Source organism: Triturus cristatus, chromosome 6, assembly GCF_964204655.1.
Source record: "Triturus cristatus chromosome 6, aTriCri1.1, whole genome shotgun sequence".
NCBI classification, from domain to species: domain Eukaryota; kingdom Metazoa; phylum Chordata; class Amphibia; order Caudata; family Salamandridae; genus Triturus; species Triturus cristatus.
In genome coordinates this window covers 1,019,704,156-1,019,725,591 of record NC_140589.1, presented here as the reverse complement: position 1 = coordinate 1,019,725,591, position 21,436 = coordinate 1,019,704,156, and the positions used below count along the sequence as shown (strand labels likewise).

Sequence of the window (21,436 nt, the reverse complement as noted above, 5' to 3'; positions counted from 1 at the left end):
TCTTGCTCTCTCAAAGCTTCTCAAGTCGGGTTGTCCAGTAAGCCTTGACGTCAGCATATTAATTCTCTCCCAGGCCTTAAAATTTAAAAACAAGGCTCATTTTGTTAAAAAAATGAAACATTCCAAAAAGCAACTAAAATGATAAAATACCAGTTATCCAGTACCATGTAAATGAATTAAAGGAGTTGTGTCTCAGATAACGGTTAACATGGATAGAAGAGCCAGAATTGAACAATGACATGAGCCAGAATTGAACAAAGACATGAGCCAGAATTGAACAAAGACATGAGCCAGAATTGAACAAAGACATGAGCCAGAATGTAGCAAAGACATGAGCCAGAATGTACCAAAGACATGAGCCAGAATGTAACAGACATGGGTCAGAATTTAACAATGACATGAGCCAGAATTTACAAGTACAGGCCTTGAGTTAGACGTCTGTGCAATGCACACCATTCAACTCAGTCCTCTATTGAGTTCAGTTTTGCAGCAGAGCCTTGTGAATTAAGAGCCAGGGTCCACTGTCAATGCAAACTTGAAAAAGTGAGGAAAAACATAGGCTGCATTTACCAGCAATCACAGTCTTAGTAGTCTGCTGACCACAATCCCTGTGTAGGCCTCCAATGTATTCACGTAGGGGAAATAAAAATTACGCCAGCCAAATGTGCTTAATTTCAGTAATTTCTCATTGTTTCTTACGCAAAATTCCACCAATTTACCGTGAACAGAAGGTAAGCAGCTGTTCAATGTTTTTGTTTAAATCTATTATTGCACCAAAATGGACATTGAGACATTTTATGGAAACATAGCATAAAATGACATTTGCATTTTGTGCAATTATGCTGAAATGTTGCGTAATTGAGCAAAAGCAAATTTTGCACATCCCTAATGCAATAGAAGTGTTAATTTGCGACCTATCGCTTTAATATATATAATGTAGGTCAGATTGCAACAGGCGGATTTGAAATTTTACGATCCAAACTATTAGTAATTGGCAGTTCTTTAAATTCTTTGTCGACTTGTAAATGGTGATCTGTACCAAACTGTCAAGAGCTGGTGCTTTGTTTGTGCCCCATAATACAAGAGAGGAGAAAACGAGAACAGAGATGGCAAACGGAGCAATAGCCTTTTAGGGACTTCCAGTTCTGAAGTCAGAAGTTGCCTCGGAAGAAAGCAAATCAGATTGACTGGAGGTAATGAGTGTTGTACATTAACGACGAAATCTTCATGGGTGTAATTTCGTTTTTAAATGAGTCCAAGCATGACGTTTTATTCCAAACAATAGTGCGCTTACCTCTGGCTTTAGAGCAAGGCCTGTGCCAGGGCGTTCTCCAAAAGCTTTCACTTCGATTGTTTTTTCCCCATTCTGTGAAAGGCTAAGAAATAGATATCCATTAGACGTTTGTGTGCAGTTTACATCCAATCACAGAAGTTGATGAATTGGGCTATAACAAATTAACTGACCAACTAATTTTTGGCATCCAAAATATTGCATCGTGACATATTCTAATTTTACCTCGTTCTGCATGAGGCAGCAAGATTCGATTTTTAAAGCAATGTTTAAGTTATTAGCAGAATCAAAACAAACAAAAAACAAAACACTTCTTTCGTAGCAAGAAACAATAGTGATGCATGTTATCACTCTGCAGTAGCACAGTCATTATTGCCGGCCCCTCCTAATTCTGTAGTGCACACACCCTTTAAGTGCCACTAGCAGGCAATGCACAATATCCTGTACAAAAGTAGGAACACTAAAGCCAAGTCAAAGAAAGCTTTATTCGACTGATTTTTTAACAGTCATAAAAACCCATAAAAAGACAGTAAAACAGGTTATCACAGTATCCAACAATTCTAAAAACAATACTCTTGTAGAAACATTAAAATGTCAGATGTTATTGAAGCAACAGCCATAGAATCATAAAAACATCAAAAAGGATCTTTATGTTTAGTCTTCATTTGTTAAATACGGCTTTCTTTGGAGGAGTACCTTCTTAAAGAAGCATTGGCATAGCCAATAGGTCTCGCCTTTGGGACCTTATAAGTGTTTAGCCATGCAACAGTTGCATGACTAAATACTTATAAGGTCCCAAAAGCGAGACCTATTGGCTATGCAAAGCGGCCGTGCGGCCGCGAAAGTGAAAGTGATCGTGATCACGATCAAACATCAAAGCGGCTGTGAAAGTGAAAGTAATCACGGTAAAGCATGCCGCGCGCGCCCGCGCACATGCACTGTGGCTCTAGGCTGGCCTGGTAGCACTTTTTGGAGCCCTCTCAATAAGTCTCGCCAGACCAGCGCATGCGCTGGGTCAGGCGAGACCTAAAAACATAGCTATGCCCCAAGCAGTTTGTTAGTTCTCCACCATCTGAAGTCTAATTAAGGCAGGGCGGCATTGCCGCAATCTCTGTGATTTTAAAAACGGTAAAATCCATGCTTTCCTCAACATGACAAAATTTACAGAATAAAACCAAATGGATTGTGGACTAGATAGAAAGATTGTCACATGGACAGAGAGGCAGCTCCCGTGATCAGTCATTATTAGTTTGTGGGAGGGTCACAAGCCTGTGGACAATATTCAATCTAATCCAGGTCAATAGCCATCTGTCAAAACTACCCGGTACAAATGTGAGGTAAGGTTTCATATGTGTAGCAGTTATAATTAGCTGATGTTGCCTTCCAGTGGGTTTTAGGATTTCTCCTGACATTCTTACTATGCCCAATGATTCAAGACATTCCCTTTTTAAGGCCTTTCTGGAAATCGTCTGTAAGGCAGTAGGGTCGGTAAAGTACTCTGGATGCCCAATATCCTTTGTAAAATCACAGATATATTTAATCTAGGGGATCTTCAATACGCCGTCCAGCTTTAGGCAGTCCTGTATAATTTCCCTATTTAGTTTTTGCTGATCCTTTGACCAGATCCTATGTCATAAGAGGACCGGTTCTACTTTAATAAGGTCTGAGAAGTAGGGAAGACCTAATTCTTCATGGCAGGCAAAAGAGGGAGCACTAGGTGGCACCGATAATAAATATCTTAAAAAAGAGTTGATCAATTTGTATGGGAAGGATATTAGCGAAGCCCCATACTCCCGCCCCATACATTGTGTTAGCGGTGCACTTGGCCTTATAGATTTGAACAAGCTTGACTGGGTGCTTCCTACTTAAGTTTGAGAATGACACCACTGCAGCTGTAGTCTTGATGAATTACATTTTTTTTTGCGAGAATAGGTTGTACCCACGAGTCCCTTTGGTTAAATAAAATACCTTTTTATCTGAGCTAGTTTTTGACCGTCCATAAACAGTTTTCATTCTTTGTACCCCATGGCCACAGCATATAGTAAAGTCTTGGAGATATTAGTGCTTAGCCCCAAATCTTTCATAAAAACATTAAAACTATCTAAAACCTTCTGTAGACCTATTTAGGTTCTAGACATTAAAACTGCATCATCCGCATAAAGGAGCGCAGGAATGAGATGTCCATTCACGGCAGGGCAATCTTGGTTATTCATAAGGAGGGTTTGGCACATACCATTAGTGTACACATTAAAAAGGAAGGGGACCAGGACACAGCCTTGCCGCACCCCCTTCTTAACAGGGAAAGCGGGAGTGAGCTCACCTGCCAACCCAAAGCGCACCCTTGTCGATGCATCTTTGTACAGGCGCCTCAAAAAGAAAATAATATGCGATCAACCCCGACTGCTCCAAAGACCTCCTAAAGTCTGTCATGTCTTACTGAGTCAAAAGCGGAGGTAAGGTCAACGAATGCCAGATAAAAGCGGCCTTTCATGACTCGCATATATTTACCAACCAGTAAGGACAGGTTTAGGCTCTGCTCGATGGTCCCCAGGCCTTCTCTAAAACCGTATTGGATGTCTGAAAGAACTGAGTTTTCTTCTACCCAGGCTTGCAAACGCTCCAGAATAATCCGTCCTACAACCTTAACCATCGAGTCTATTAAAGATCGGCCTAAAGCACCCGGCGTATTCTCTGTCCCATTTTTTAAAACCAGGTTTTAGGTAATAGGGCTGTGCTGCTGGCGTTAATCACCTGAGTTATGATGGGGCCCCAGAGTAAAGTATTCGACTTAAAGAGATCCACGGGGACTCCGTCAGGGCCAGGCGCCTTACCGCCGACAGAGCTCTTTACACTTCCTCCAGGGTGAACTGTAAATCTGCGTAGTCAGTTGGCTCCCCTGGCATGTCAATAAATTGGAAGTGGGGATCCATCTGCCCATTATATACTTTGGAGAAGTGGTTAATCCATTGCTCCTTTCATATGGCAATTTCTATTGTAGGGCCGCCCGTGGATTGTGAAAAAGGAGTTTTTACCACTCTCCAGAAGGCAGCACTATCTTTCAGTTGTGCTGCACTGTGAAGGGATTCCCATGCTTCACTTTTCTGGAAGCGCCTTTTTTCATTGAGAGCCCGTCTATACTCCTGTCTCGCCTGTCTGACCTTGATGAGGTTTCTAGGTTGCTTATGCAGTTCTAATTTTAAATTAATGAGTGCGCGTGTACATTTTGTGTCAAACCATCCCTGTTTATTTACCTTATTCATTTGCACAAATAAATCCCTCACCCCCACCGCAACTTGCTGTAAAGACAATGGAATACTATCTTTGGGGGGGCTAATTCACTCAGGCAGATTTCATTGGCTGTTTTACATTTTGTTATCAGATGTTTTATGGCGGCATCAGGGTCGGCCTTTGCCCACCGCAGGGTGTATCCATTTGTAATATTGAGTGCTACTTCCCCCCCCAATTACTGCAACATTATCTGTTCTGGCGAGCCTATGTGATGGCAAGTTAATCTCTAGGTTTAACGGGAAGTGGTCACACATGGGGTTATCCCCCCACCTTAAAAGAACGCAGCCTGTATGCGTGGTTAAGTGAGACCACTATAGAATCTATAGTGGAGGATAGAGCTCTTCCATTAAACCTAGCATCTCACTTCAAAATGACCTTTTTCATCCTCTAAAAGTTGGACCTCACACTCAGAGATACTTGACCTTGAAGGAAAGTGGGGAAAGAAGGTAGTATTTTACAAAACAACCACGCCCCTCAAAAAAATTAAATAACAGTTCACCTAAACTTTTATGTGCATCGTGCGAAACGCAGGAGAGAGGGGATAAGACAACTGACTGTTTTCTAAGAAATTAGACGCACATTCAACATGAACAAAGATCAGCAGGGACTTACCTGAACAGTAGCCATTAACACATAAATAAGATCTTAGATTTAAGTTCTTTACTTCGTGAGCCTTTCTTTACTGTTTTTTTTTTTGCTTCCAGTGAAAATAATGTGGTAGTAAATAGGGCACCTGTGGGTTTTATTAGGAACTTGCCACTTGCTCATTAGTGTCTGGTCAACTGGTATCCATTGTTAGCTATATTTTGGGACTGGTTTCATTACAATCTGTTGCAAGTTACTTATTCCCATGCGAGTGTTTCAAGATTATTAAATGTCTAGCGTTCAGTGTCAATCCATATTTTGTGGGGAGCACATGGAAGAAGGGGCTACTGGCCTGCGACCGTGGTGGTTGAGGTAGATTGCTTATGGTCTCCATTCTACTATACAGCTCTATTGACGGGGCAAAGTAAGTACACCCCTTTGCACTATGCCTCTCTGAGTAACGAGGGTAAAAAGCTGCAGTCTTTCTCAGAAACAGTTTGAGGAGCAGAAAACCAGAACTACAAGACTCAACAGCAACTATCAATCACCATCCAACCCAGTTTTGCAAATTTCAGGAGTCCGGGCCAGGCCTGCAATTTGGCACCTGAAAACCTCGCGGTGCTGGGAACACCAAGGGCCATAAGGTGGCACCGGCAGCACTGACTGTGGCCTCCTACGGAAGTGAGCAGAGGCTGGGGGGTACGCGACCGTACCGTGTGGCCCAGAATAGCTCCTGGAGGACACTGCAGGTTCCTCTACGGCAATATCTGGCAGTCTAGGTTTGCCAGCAGTAATTGGCGACATGGCCAGGATGCAAGGGCTGAAGAACAAGTTACTTACCTTCGGAAAAGCATTATCTGTAGAGACTAACTAGCTGCAGATTACTTACCGTTAAATTTCCCAGGCATCAGGCTGGATCTCAAAACTTTTGCTGAGCAATACCCCTTAAGTGCGTTGGTTCCATTCGGCTCCACGTGACATCCGTGTCGTTAGTGTCAGTTATGGCGTTGCCTATATAAGCGCAACCCAGATGGGCAGACGCCAGTACTTTTTTTTTCCCACGCCAGAAGCGCAGAGCCACAAAGTAACTGATGTAGTTGTGTCCAAAACTAGGGCCCTGAAAAGGGGAACAACCCTAGCCCTACAATATCAGTCCGCCAAGCGGGGTGATGCATGGGTGGGGCTGTAAGGAATCTGCAGCTAGAGTCTCTACCAGATAAGGCGTTACCATAGGTAACTTGTGCATGTGATAGAGACTTCTAGCTGCAGATTCCTTACCTTTGAATCAGATACCCGAGCCATACCATCCCGGCGGCAGGTTGCGGACTCACATCCTAAACTAAGAAGTCTTGCAGGACTGAACGGGCAAAGTGTCCATCCCTGACCATCAAGGCAGTAATGTTTTACGAATGTGTGCAAAGAAGCCCACATCGCTGCTTGACATATCTTGCACTGGGACACCCGAGCCAAGGCCATAGTTGCAGCCTTTTCCCTGTTGCAATGGGCTCTTAATCCCTCAGGGGGCTGCTTCTTTGCCAAGGCATAACAGATCTTGATGCAGAGAACGACCCAGCAAAAGGTGGTCTTATTCTGCACTGCCCTTCCCTAATTTGCTCCCACGTACCCCACAAAGAGTTGGTCATCCACCCGGAACTCTTTTGTACAGTCACGGTAGAATGATAACGCTCTTTTTGGGTCCAGTCGGTGGAGACGCTCTTCTTTCCTAGAGGGATGCAGGTGAGCAAAGAAGGTGGGCAAAGTGATGGACTGACCCAGATGGAATGGGGTCACAAACTTTGGCAAGAGGATACTCTGGTGCGAAGCACCATCTTGTCGGGAAAGGACATAAGATAAGGAGTCAAACAAGATAACGCCTGCAACTTACTCATCCTACTGGGTAGATGTAATCGCCACTAAGGCGGCGGTTTTGATGGTCGACAGCCGGAAGTGACAATTGTGCAAAGGCTCAAAGTGAGCACACATCTGATAGCTGATAGGTAAGGACCAAATTAAGGTCCTGCTGTGTCAAATCAAAGGGCGTGGGTGGAAATAAGTGAGCCAGCCCTTTTACAAATCTATTTACAATAGGAGACTTGAAGAGAGAAGGCTGGTCTGGGAGCCTCAAAAAAGCAGACAGAGCAGAAAGGAACCCTTAAGAGTTCCCAAGGCAGAGCCCTGCTGGGAAAGGGTTAGAATTTATAAAAGAACAGTAGAAAAAGAAGCAGAAAGAGGCTCAATGGACCTTTCCATACAGTATAATACAAATTTCTGCCAACGGCAGGCGTACACCCTCTCAGTGGCGGGCCGCCTGCCCACCAGAATAGCGTTACAAACTTTGGGAGCAAGGTCAAATGCTATCAACTGCCGCCGCTCAATCTTCACGCAGATTCGACAGGTTTGGGTGGAGAACCCTCTCCTCTTGCTGAGACAGAAGATCCTACCGAAGGAGCGGCCTGATCGGAGGATCAATACTCATTCTCAGAAGCACTGGATACCAGACTCTCCTCGCCCAGTCCAGAGCAACAAGAATGACTTGGGCCAGTCACTCCTGATCATCTTCAGAACCCTGGGCAGTAGTAGTATGGGCAGAAAGGAGTACAACAGGCCTGAGCTCCACTCACGCCTTAAAGCGCTGTAGAGCAATAGCCACCTTGGAAACTACAGTACGCAGTACCGCTGACAGAGCAAGTTCTCTTCGGAGCAGACAAATCTAACCAAGGTTCTCCCCATTGCTGAAAGAGACCTTGCACCAGCTCCGACTAGTGATGCCACTCGTGATCCGCTAGGCATCGACAGCTGAGTTTGACAGCCTTGGCATTCAGAGAACCTGCCAGGTGTTGAACCACCAGAGTTATAACCTGCTGTTCCAGCCATGTACAGAGACGCAGGAACTCTCGACAAATGGTCCACATCCCCACCCGCCATGCTTGTTGCAGTACCATATGGTGGTGGTGTCTGTGAACACCTGCACTAATTTCCCCTTGACAGAGGGAAGGAAAGCCTTCAATGCCAACCGAATCACTCAGAGCTTCAATACATTTATGTGGAGCCCCATCTCTGCCGGATCTCCACTTCTCCCAGGTGGCTGTGGCTGCCCCATTCCTGAAGTGACGCATCTGTCATGACACAGATCTGGTTGGGGAAGGGAGAGAGGTCTGCCATTGACCCAATAGTGGTTTGCTAACCACCACGGCAGATCTTTCGCAGTTCCTTACGAGATCTGAACGTAGTCGGTGAAATTTCCCCAATGCTGTGCCCTTTCGAACTTCAAGTCCCACTGCAGATATCTTCACATCGCGCGGCCGCGGAGCGGTGCGGACCACATTTCCCAGCTTGCCCTGCGACTCCGCCCACTGCCTGATTCCCGCGCCGGAGGAGCTGAAAAGAGGGCAGCTCCCTCCGCCTCGCGGACGCGCGCGGGCGGCGCAGGGCTGAGCCCGGGCAGAGGGCGGGCCGTCTGTGGCCGTCCGGGGCTGGCCGAGGCTGGGCTGGGGCCCCCCTCCAAGCTGTGAGTGCGGGTAAGTGGTTACTTACTGCATAATGAATGAACACGCGACCCCCCCGCCCAGCTCCGATACCATCGTCCATACACGTGGAAATCTCGTCACGCTTACCACCTCATTTGAGTATATGTTGGAGGATGCTGTAAACAGAGTCAACAAGGAAATCGAGATCACTGAGAGGAGGCTCTCTATGGGCTATATAACCCCATATCAACGACAGCTAGAGGGCTCTAGCGAAAACGAAATTGAAACTGCGACTGTGATGCCTGTACCATTAATCCCTACTGTAATTATTAATAAGCCAGCGCACTCTGGAACTACTAGCGAGGCCCACATAATCGCTGATGCTGTAATTACCATTTCTGATTCTCAGCAAAGTCCTAGAATCACAAGTGATAATAATTCCACCGTAATATCAGTAAAAACCGTGGGGGAGAAAAGGAAGAGGGGCCCCGGTAAAACTACTAAAAGCAAGAGAAAACAGCCCCCTTGCAACAAACTTCAACCGACGCCTACGAGTATGTGGTCACGAAGCTCCGATGACCCTGGTAGGGTTCCTACTGATTCCATCGTGCACCCAGCAATAAGCACTCCTGATCTTACAACTTTGACAGCGGCTCGTACTTCTACTCTTACACAAACCGAGCCTCTGCCAAGGAATTCCCCACATGTAAACCCGAACGGGAATCTAATCGACACCATAGTGGATTCCACCTTTAACCGATTGAAGGACCTAATGGTAAACCAGTTTAATGTTATTTTTAAAAGACTTGACAGACTGGAAAGCATTATAAAAAATGAGGAAATTAAGAGAAAAGGGTCCATGATCATTGATCAAACCAGAGGTGAGAAGCATCTAAAAGATCTCGACGCTCTCCATAATAGATTTCTAGAGGGCTTCAGCAATAGTGCTCCGCCTGGACTAACTAGCGTGTGTAATGAATGTACTGGGAGGGTTAATCTAAATCTACCATCAATCAATCCTACACAAAGTCCCGCGACTAGTCTGTTGGCACCACACAAGGCACACACTTTGAACAACCCTCCTGGTATCCTGGCACCCCCCTCTATTGTACCAACCGTTATAGCTACATCCGGACCTGTAAATCTAGTCCCTGACACAACCAACAGACCTTTAGCCACCCAACAGGTACATAAATGCACGGAAGTTACCCTTCAGCTGCCTCCAGAAGCCTGCCCCTATGTAACAATATTAGCTGGCGTACCCCCTCTTAGACATAACCAGACCGAGTCGTGGGATGAGCTCAAAAACAAATGCTTGGACTGGATATGTAAACACAAGGGTGTTGGGTGGGAGATTGCTAATGACATCCTAATGGTTCGTAGGGTGGCCTGGGTGGGACCTTCTACCAAACACATCATGGGTGACTGTATAGTTATATCCTGAAGGTCTCCTTCATTGGCCAAATGGCTGTTGAATGCCCCATGCGATTCATTTACCAGACCCACTAACATTATTCTTGTACCACTGGGTTTCTTTTACAGACCCCGAGAAATACCATACAAGAACATTAACTTGGCACCTCAGTTATTTAATAGGTTTAGAACTTTATCTGACCTGGATAACCAGGATTGACCAATATATAACCCTATTATCACTGAAACATCAATATTGAGCCCCAGGTGTGGTTCGGTTTTTAGGGCATCACGTAAGGACCTATTTGCACTAGAGCAGGTGTCGTCGAACCATCTAGGGCTCATGCCCTGAGTAGTCACTGGCTTCGAGATTTCTGATTTTATACCAGCACACAACGTAGTAAAAGCCTTAATGATGTCTGCACCGGGGCAAGTACTAGACAAACATGTCTCTATAGATGGGCGGTGGGATTTTATAATACGGGCCAGTAAGGCATTATTGTCTATCCCTCTCCACATGACTTTCAACTTGTCAGTGGATAGTGTCAGGTCTTTGGCCCCTATTTCTTTGCGTTTTCTGGATTTGTTAAAAAATCTAATGGTGGTAAAAATTGGATTATGATCGCTATAGCTAGTAACTAAAACTTCGGCCTTAACTAAAAAAATTTCGAGTGAAGCTGAAATGAAGATATAGTCAATGGTAGATGAGCAGCCACGTCCTCTATAAGTTGGCAGTGGGGGGTTAACTGGGTCGAGGCCAACTTTTACCATTACATCGACTAAGTCATAGGTAGATAGATAGTTGTACAATTCATTGCCTCTGCTGCAAGGAGTTTTCCCAGCACTATTTGTAGCAAATATGTGTGTACTGTTATACAGATGGGTATTGAAGTCACCCCCCAGACAAATCCCATCTAATTTACCATATTTTCCATCCTGCGTTAGGGTATCGATAAATTCGAATAACCCGATGAAGTTTTTGTTAGGCACAGATGTAAAATCATTGTTGTCAAAATTGATTAGGCAAACCGTAATTCCGTTCGTGTAAATCAGGGCCTGGACATTATCATTGTTAGTATCTATAGATTTGATACTATTACCTTCAGTAATTTTTATCCATATGGATAAACCCCCGCTTGGTCTACCAGAGTTAGGGATGGATGCAAGTTTGTTATAGCATGAAAAGCCCTCGAGTAATAGATTGCTAGTGCACCAAGTTTCTTGGAACATCAGAATATCGAATCGATTGACCATATTGACCCAATCATTTGAAATCAACTTAGCTTTCAAACCTGCAATGTTCCAACTGAGTATATTCAGATTTTGATCATAAAGTTTAGGAACAGTGGTCGCAGAGGAAGTGACTAATGCAGGTTCGACCATCCGTGATCCCAGCGGATTATCAGTGGGACTATGTTCAACTATATCAGGGTTGTCACACCTGGGGCTCAATATTGATGTTTCAGTGATAATAGGGTTATATATTGGTCAATCCTGGTTATCCAGGTCAGATAAAGTGCTAAACCTATTAAATAACTGAGGTGCCAAGTTAATGTTCTTGTATGGTATTACTCGAGGTCTGTAAAAGAAACCCAGTGGTACAAGAATAATGTTAGTGGGTCTGGTAAATGAATCGCATGGGGCATTCAACAGCCATTTGGCCAATGAAGGAGACCTTAAGGATATAACTATACAGTCACCCATGATGTGTTTGGTAGAAGGTCCCACCCAGGCCACCCTACGAACCATTAGGATGTCATTAGCAATCTCCCACCCAACACCCTTGTGTTTACATATCCAGTCCAAGCATTTGTTTTTGAGCTCATCCCACGACTCGGTCTGGTTATGTCTAAGAGGGGGTACGCCAGCTAATATTGTTACATAGGGGCAGGCTTCTGGAGGCAGCTGAAGGGTAACTTCCGTGCATTTATGTACCTGTTGGGTGGCTAAAGGTCTGTTGGTTGTGTCAGGGACTAGATTTACAGGTCCGGATGTAGCTATAACGGTTGGTACAATAGAGGGGGGTGCCAGGATACCAGGAGGGTTGTTCAAAGTGTGTGCCTTGTGTGGTGCCAACAGACTAGTCGCGGGACTTTGTGTAGGATTGATTGATGGTAGATTTAGATTAACCCTCCCAGTACATTCATTACACACGCTAGTTAGTCCAGGCGGAGCACTATTGCTGAAGCCCTCTAGAAATCTATCATGGAGAGCGTCGAGATCTTTTAGATGCTTCTCACCTCTGGTTTGATCAATGATCATGGACCCTTTTCTCTTAATTTCCTCATTTTTTATAATGCTTTCCAGTCTGTCAAGTCTTTTAAAAATAACATTAAACTGGTTTACCATTAGGTCCTTCAATCGGTTAAAGGTGGAATCCACTATAGTGTCGATTAGATTCCCGTTCGGGTTTACAAGTGGGGAATTCCTTGGCACAGGCTCGGTTTGTGTAAGAGTAGAAGTACGAGCCGCTGTCAAAGTTGTAAGATCAGGAGTGCTTATTGCTGGGTGCACGATGGAATCAGTAGGAACCCTACCAGGGTCATCGGAGCTTCGTGACCACATACTCATAGGCGTCGGTTGAAGTTTGTTGCAAGGGGGCTGTTTTCTCTTGCTTTTAGTAGTTTTACCGGGGCCCCTCTTCCTTTTCTCCCCCACGGTTTTTACTGATATTACGGTGGAATTATTATCACTTGTGATTCTAGGACTTTGCTGAGAATCAGAAATGGTAATTACAGCATCAGCGATTATGTGGGCCTCGCTAGTAGTTCCAGAGTGCGCTGGCTTATTAATAATTACAGTAGGGATTAATGGTACAGGCATCACAGTCGCAGTTTCAATTTCGTTTTCGCTAGAGCCCTCTAGCTGTCGTTGATATGGGGGTATATAGCCCATAGAGAGCCTCCTCTTAGTGATCTCGATTTCCTTGTTGACTCTGTTTACAGCATCCTCCAACATATACTCAAATGAGGTGGTAAGCGTGACGAGATTTCCACGTGTAGGCCATGAGACCCAACAGCCTCTGAGTCAGGGAGCAAAACTGCAGGTGGATGGGTATGGTATGTGCTAAGTCATGAAAAAGTCATACAGCAAACATATCTTCAGATGAAATTGCTCAAAGGATATTGGGTAACGACAACCCAGCGTTGCCAAATATGTAGACAGCAGTCTACACATGTACAAAACTTTAATATTCACTATCCTGAGCAACAAATGGGTGTAATGAATTAAATGAGTTCACACAGTTTATTCGAGAATTCTTCTTTGATCTCGTTTAGTTCAAGTTCTGTACGATAATAGTTACTTTGGTCATCAGCAAAAAAATGTTTAGTCTTTTTGGAAGTATCCACTGACTTCCTCAGGGCTAAAAATAAAAAGGTAATCCCAAATTATGACCGATATGACCACAACAACAATTATCAATAAAATTACAATCCGTTTGTTACAGGAACAAAGCAGAAGCCAGTAAGTAACATGAATGTAGGATCCATTTGAAGAAAAGTGGAAAACAAGCAATGAATCAAGATGGGGAAGGCCAAACCAGATAAACAGAGTTTGATGCCTCAAAATACCTATTAAGTGTCTGGAAAAGCAGAAATAGTGCTCTATAGAAAATAAAAGGAGAAGGAACCAAAAACCCGGTGCACATAGGCAAAGTCATAGGAGTATCAAGTCAAAACGTACCACCATAAAAGCATTCTAAAAGAAAAGAACAACCATCACAATTTAAAAATGAAAAGAAGAATATACAGAGAAATTTAAAACAGCCAAAGATCATACTCAATAAAATAGATCGAGGTACAGTACAAATTTGCATGGTATATAGTGCAAATAACAAAATAGCATATAGTTTTTGTATACAAAAAGTGCTAATGCATATCCCAGTATAGGGTACAGTACAAACTAGTCAAAAAGCCCTGCATCTTATAGGTACAGAAAGTGCATAGTGCTAATATATGTACCTGTAGACAGTACATAAGATGACTACATGGTCTATAACAGATAGATAAAAGCAATGAAAAATGATGTTAAACCCCGGTATGGGACATAGCAAACAAGAGAACCTAAATCATGCAGAAGCATAAAGTGCATTGTGCCATCATGAATCCAAATGAGCAAATCATGAAATAACTACATACACTCTTCTAACTCATGGGGTAACAGTGCTTCTAAGTGTGAGTAGATCATTCTTCTTCTTGTTGCAATTGCTATAAAATTTAAAATTAAAAGAATTAAAAAATTAAATTGATCAATAAATAAGATTTCAAAGAGCATCACATTCCAAGCTAACTCACCAACTATGCCAATTAGTCTGGCAACAGCAAGTATAGGCTCATGTCCTCATATTCAATAAGTCGACTCCCACGATGTCATGCAATGTTGGCTAAAGTTGTTTTGCTGATGGCCGAAGTGACCATTATCATACAGAACTTGAAATAAACAAGATCAAAGAAGATTTCTACAAATAAACGGACTCATTAATTCATTACGGACCTTTGTTGCTCAGCATATTGAATCTTAAATCCTCAGAGTCAGTCTCACCAAAAGCTAGGATAGATGCTGAAATATCGGAATCATAGCCTGAATATGCCGGACTCAATCGACGGGAGGATAAGCCTGAAACTGCACTGTGTCCGGAACAGCTCAGATGAAAGAGCGTCTGAGAAGGAGCCAGGTGTGACTGCGACACGATTAGAGAGAACCCCAGCGAATTCAGAAGGTTCGCCGTAGTCTGAAGGTGGGAGACGACAGCTGAGCGCGAGGACACCTTCAACAGCCAGTCGTCGAGGTATCACCTTGATGAACACCCGAGGGACACTGGTAAGGCCAAAGGGGGCACAGTACACTGAAAGTGCTCACAGCCTACCTTGACACACAAGTAACACAGAAGGCCCGACGGGATGGGGATATGAAACTACACGTCTTACAGGTCCAACACTACCATCCAGACTTCTTGGTCTAGGGCAGACGAGACCTGAACCAGAGAGAGCATTTTGAATTTCTTCTTTTTTTGAGGAAGAGATTGAAGGTCCAAAGACCTGAAAGGGCCCGTAGCCCCTTGTTTGTTGGAATCGGAAAGTAGCGGGAATAACAGCCACTGTCTACTTCTGAAACTGGGACTCTTTCAATAGCTCACTTTGCCTAGAGAGCCATAACTTCCTCTTGGAGGAACTTTAAATAATCCTGCAATCGATGTTGCTGATTTGGCAGAATAGGAGGAGGAAAAGAAACAAAAGGTAGGGAATAGCTCTCCTGGACTACCTGTGAGACCCACTTGTCCGATATTATGGATCTCTAGTGGGGAAGATGATGACGAACTCTCCCACCAACTGGAGTAGTGTCGTCCTGCAGATCAGCCTTCCTTTTGCATGGAGGCTGCGACATCTGGTGGCAGTGTGGTTGACTACTTCTGGCCTCCATTCCGAGATTGGAATGCACCGCGTCCACGTCCTTGCACAGCTTGGGTAGTTTGTGCGGGATGGTAGCTGGGATATGACTGATGTGGCTGGAAACCTCTTCCATTGCCACAAAAGGGGCAAAAGGAAGACTGCCCAAGGGGGTGGTGGAAAGGCCCACGGATCTGGCCGTAGCTTGAGAGGCCTCGAACCTGTCCAGGGCAGAGTCTGCCTTTTCTCCAAAAAGGCGGGTTCTGTCAAAGGGCATGTCCATCAAATTGGCTTGGACATCGCTCAAGAAGCCAGTTGTACAAAGCCAGGCGTGGCGCCTCAATGCCACAGTCGTTGAAATCGATCTGCCCAGCGAATCAGTTGTATCTAGGCCACACCGTATGGTGAATTTTGCTGCATCCCTCCCATCCTTGACTGGTTGGGAGAGCACAGCCCAGGCCTCCTCTGTGACTTGTGGCAGTACTTGCGCAACCGTCTTCCAAAGGCAATGGCAATGAGATATGCATGCGGTATTCACTGACCACAATGCCAGGCTGGAGGAAGAAAACCACTTCTTCGCGAATGAATCCAGACTATTGGATTCCTATCCGGAGGGGCAGAAGGGAATGCGCCTTGGGACGTAGAGGCTTGCACCATCAAACTCTCTGGGATGGGGTGTTGGATGAGGAATTTTGGATCGCCTGGAGCTGGACAATGGCGGCGTGCAATCATCCTATTCACAGGAGCCCCTGTGCTGGGTTTGGACCAAGTTCCTAGAAGAACGTCTGTAAGTGCCTCATTAAAGGGCAACAGGGGTTTCGAACTGGAAGCCCCAGGTTGAAGCACCTTTGTTAGGAGATTAGTCCTGACCTGCACCAAGGGCAGCTCCAGTCCAAGGACCTCAGCTGCCCTCTTAACCACCATGGCATAGGATGCTCCCTCCTCCGTAGCCACCGTAGGTGGAGGAAGCATGCAAGTATCTGGAGAAGTAGCCAGACCACTAGTCTCCCCAAGTTCCGCATACCATTCTACAGTCTCCTCAGAGACTTCCTGGGTTTCAAGAGGGTACCCCAGATCCCTACCAATCCTCTCCTCAGCCTAGCACTTCCTCAAAGTGCTCAGACAACAACATATAAACTTTGGGTTCTGGTGACATTGCGATCGATGTAGTTCCGGCTCCATGTCGTCAGGGATGAGGATGGGGCCTGCGCCACCGACGGACATTGGTGATGTGGCAGGCACAGACTTCGGATAAGACCGAAGTCCGGATCTGGGATCGGATCCCTGGGACCCCACCGGAGTCGCGGCAGGAACAGACTGTGTCGAACCCAATGGGCCCCTTCTGACTTTGCGGGCTAAAAGGCTCGCCAGCCGGGTCGTTCTGCTCAAATATGCGGCACATGGCCTCATAAACCTCCTATTTGAGCGGGAGTCACTTTGGCTCCCTGAAAGGGGGGGGGGGGGTTTAGAGGGGGGTGAGGAGATCCGTAGTTGACTCTGGCTCCACGGAACTGTGCCTAAAGCGTTGGTGCCCTTTACATCTCACGGCGACGAACGCCAGTTGAGGTAAAGATGGAGTCTGCTTGGACTTCTTATGCCTCTTCCCAGAGTGTCCCTAGGAACTTGAATGGGAGGAAGAGGACTTAGCCCTCCATGAGCTGTTCGGCGACCTTGTCTTCAATCGGAACTGTGACTTTCTCAGAGTCTCACTTGACGGTATTGACGGTCGGGCTGCGAGTAACTTCATCTCCCGCTCCCTCAAGGTCTTCTAACCCATCGCCTGACCGTCCGAACACGACTTCATGTCGTGGTCGCGCTCGAGAAACCAAAGACATACGTAGTGGGGATCGGTGACCAACCTCATGGGGGAACAAGTCCTGTATGGCTTGAAACCTATCTTCCTTGAAGACATCCTTCGCACAAGTCTAAAAAATCCAAATTTCAACAAAAGTCAAGAAAAAGCCTGACAAAAAGAGACAGCTCTTCCCGGATTGGCACTTAACTGGCGTGGAAAGAAAAGAACCGACGTCCGCGCACCTGGGTGGCACCTATATAGGCACTGCGACGTCCTAACCGACAATAACGCTGACATCACGCAGAGCCGAATGGAGCCACCTGACGTCGCGCACAAGGGGTATTGCTCAGCAAAACTTTACGGATCCAGCCTGATGCCTTTGAAATTCAAAGGTAAGGAATCTGCAGCTAGACGTCTATCAGATTCCCCAAATAGGAAGAGAAGATCCTTCAATTTTAGAACAGTGTTTGCGTGACCTCCCCCCCCCCCCCCCCCCCCCCCCCTTTCCACAACGGACTTTACACACTTAGATTCCTGCGGCCTCCTGTTCAATTGGACGCACAAAGCCACCCAAGGCTGAACAACTGTCATCCTCCCCATGGAGGCAGCCACTCAAACAATGGGATCTGCCAAGCTGGACGCAATCTATGAGTAAATGAGGTGTATTATATGGCGTCGTAGTGCAACCAATCCCCTTGGGACCCTTAGGTTTCGTGTATCAAACACTCCGCTCAATCCTGAGCAGCAGTGGCACCGAGCAGAAAGGCTTATCCAGAGGAACAAGTGTAAAGCATTTAAACAGCACCCAAACAACTGAAGAAGAAATCCACACAACACAAGAAATCTGATACCAGTTTATAAAAGACTCATTTTTTAAGGAATTAGACACTAGAAACAAAAAGATCTACCGCAGTGTTCGGGGAAATTAGATACTACAAGCAATAATACATCAGTGCCATTTCACTCAATCGCAAGCAAGCCTATTTCAGAAGTTTCTAAGTGGCAATGAGGTTGGGTAGAAGCCCTTGGGACAACCAACTCCAGAAGGGAGTTAGAAAGGGGCCAGCCGGGTTACTTTTATAGAAGAAGCAGTCCTTCAGCATTACCAGGAACTTCATCCACGTTGCAATGCATTCCTATGGATCGTTCCTTATTCAAGGGATGAAGTATGCCAACGATGCTTGAAGGATGCTGTTGATGGGGTCTTTCTGCAGGGATTCCTCGGTCCACGAAGATGGTTCTGTTTGCAGGGTCGACATGCCACAATTTCCTCTCTGGTCAGGCCAAAGTCCAGTCAGCCATTTTTTGTGGTCACAGTCAATCTTTCTTGAGTCAATAACACACCTCCTGAGGTCCCCAGACACTCTCAGACAGAACTCCTGGGCTTAGGAACGTGCTAACGACTCCCAGGAACTAGAAAAATGAACAATGAACACCAGGGGAACTTAGTGGCAGAGGTCACTGGGCCCAATGTTAGCCAAAGGAGACTGAGGGCTCTGAACAATGTTCGATTGCAGGGAGGTACCTGCGCTTTCAGGGCAAGGGCCCCAAGGGTTAAGTTGAGCATGGGGGGAGGGGGGGCCCACAAGGCAGCACCAAAGCTACACCACCAGCGCCTCAGGGGCAATTCAGCGTCGGATGCCCAATATTCTTCAATGGGGATTCTAAGTCGCACAAAGAGGCTGCAGACTCGGACCACGAGGCTGGATCACGAGGCTGGATGAAGGTGACCATCGGTTGGCCAGGTAAGTTGGGATGCAGGGTAAGGTCTAGACACTGTCAGTTGGGCTCCCCAAAGGCCGGGGGCTGAGGATGTAGGGGTACCCTTTGGTGTCAGATTTTCTTGGTTAGAGCCAGTCGTAGTCAGGTGGACCCATCGTGTAGAGGCTACATGCAACTTAGTGGGGTCCAGCTGAGGGGTTGAGGTCTGGACTGCTGGGGTGACGCCACTGGACAGGTAAGCCACTCAGACTCGGGCCATGGGCTTCTGGTGCAGGGTGGGCAGGGATTGCAAGTCACCCTGGATCCCCTGTCCTTGGAGTTTTCTGGATAGGCCAGCTGTCCTTGGGAAATCAGGACTCCATTGAAGAGTGGGGTTCTTGGAAGTCACCGGCCAAAAGACAGACGTCTTCTTCGCAGGCTACTTTTCCTACTAGCGGTGCACGATATTGCTATTGCTGCTGGTAGGATGGCCGGTAAGAGGTGTAGGTTTGAGGCTGGTACCTTTGATAAACTCCTCAAAACAAATTTCCCCTGCCTCGTGCTCCACGGAAGGGGGTCTTTCTGTAATGGAGCGTTCCTAGAGCTTTAGCCGTGTCCGTATCCATTTTGATAGTTTGCAAGGCGTCATCGATATGCTTGCCAAAGAGTGTTTCACCATCAAACGGCATATCCAATATCTTGCTTTGTACCTCAGGGCGGAACATCATTGCCTTCAGCCAACCCTGACGTCAAAGGACAGCGGCACCAGCAAGCTGACGGAAAGCTAAAGAAGCAATATCCATGGAAGCATCAATAATTTTTGATGCCGACCTTTCTCCTTCCAACAGGATCTTTCTAGCTTCCACCTTCTTGTCATCTGGAAGGAGATCCAAAAATTGGGCAATGTCCGACCACATTTGTCGATCATACCTGGCTAAGATCGCAAGAGCGTTGGCAGCTCGAACAGTTGCTCCTGATGTTGTTGTGAACCTTTTTCCAACATTATCCAAGCGCCTCCCTTCCCTATCAGGTGGTGCAGTGATGGCTGCTAGAGGGTTCCTGGATCTCCGTTGTGCAGTCTGTGAGATGACAGAATCAGGCTTAGGATGACTTATTAGACACGCTGGAGCATCGTCTAGAGCCTTACACTTCCTGTCAATTTTGGGCAAGACAGGGATAACTGTGACTGGTGTCCTAATTACCTTCAATCCTTCTTCCCATATGTGGTCAATAATAGGAATAGACCTAACCGATTTCCTAGATAGGTCTTTAAAATCATTAAGAAAGCATTCTGATTGCTTTACTGTCAGGGATAATTGAAAACGTGATGCTGCTCTCTCAATTAAAGCATGAAAGCCGCCTATGTCCTCTGGCGGAGATTCTATCATCTGAGGAGAGGGAGACGCTGGAGTTGATATGACAGTCATCCCATTCATCTCTTTGAGCTTCTTTCTGAGGCTGTGTATCTTCAATTTTTCCCTCATGAGAGGTATCTGGCTGTTGTTGTTGCTGAGGCCCACTAGTATCCCCCACAGGAGAAGAGGCAGACACAGGTACTGAGGTACAAGGTGGTGAAACAACAGGCGGTGGTTGCTATGGGGGGGGTGGAGGTACAGGTGCTGTAGGAAAACGTGTACGATAATCTCGTAACAAATCAAGACGATCCTGCACCATTGCGACAGGAAGGTGGACCATGGGTTCAGAAACTGGCTCAATATATTGCATTGTAGCATGAGGAGGGTGGTATTCATGTTGATAATATTAATCATAATCCTCATCATCTTCTTGATATTTAACATTTAATTGGGAAGGACTATCGGTAGGTCCAAACATCCCATCATCATCAGATTCCTCCAAGAATGTTGAAGGAGGTAAAGGAGAAACTATTGCAGGATTTTTGTAAAAATTGCCTCATCGACGAGAACGTCGTCAACGGATACATTGGTGTAAGCTGCAGGGAAGATGGACGCTTACGACCAGGCGTGAGACACATCGCCGCAAGCTTCGTCGACGTTAAAGGCGTCTTCGTCGTCGACTAGGACATAACAGAATAAGAAAGCAGTCGTCTGTATCGTTGACGAGATCGTCGACGACGGAACCACCATCGTCGGCTAGGATGCCGATGAAAAAGTTGTAGTCGTTGGCATCAGTGTTGTTGTCGACGAAGAGGTCGACGGCAGTACAGCAATCGTCGTCACGGCAGCGTCGACGAGGCAGGCGTCGCCGATGGAGATTTCTTCGACGATGAGGAAGGAGAAACTTGCTTAGATGATGGTATTTTCGTCAACGGTGATTCTGAAATTAACGCTATCGGTGGTACAAGCTTCTTTGAGACATATCTTCATGGAATGGATTGAAGAATATTTGCCGTTATCTTTCTTTAGGCTTTTTCTCCTCAGCAGGAAATGAGGTACCTGCCTCCTCGTGGCGAGATCTCTGATTTCTTCTTGGAAACTTCAGGAGATTCAAGAGATCACTCTCTCCTTTTAGGTGTTTCCATTGAGAACAT

General features: G+C 45.8%; 1 protein-coding gene across 1 annotated transcript in view; it reads right to left on the bottom strand.

Annotated features, from left to right (window-relative positions):
* BUB1 (BUB1 mitotic checkpoint serine/threonine kinase) overlaps positions 1–21,436 on the bottom strand; it is an 850,308-nt gene that overhangs the window by 550,665 nt on the left and 278,207 nt on the right. The window contains exon 15 of the mRNA XM_085611813.1: positions 1,295–1,376. Coding sequence (XP_085467939.1) covers positions 1,295–1,376 — 82 coding nt within the window. The remainder of the gene's footprint in view (positions 1–1,294; positions 1,377–21,436) is intronic.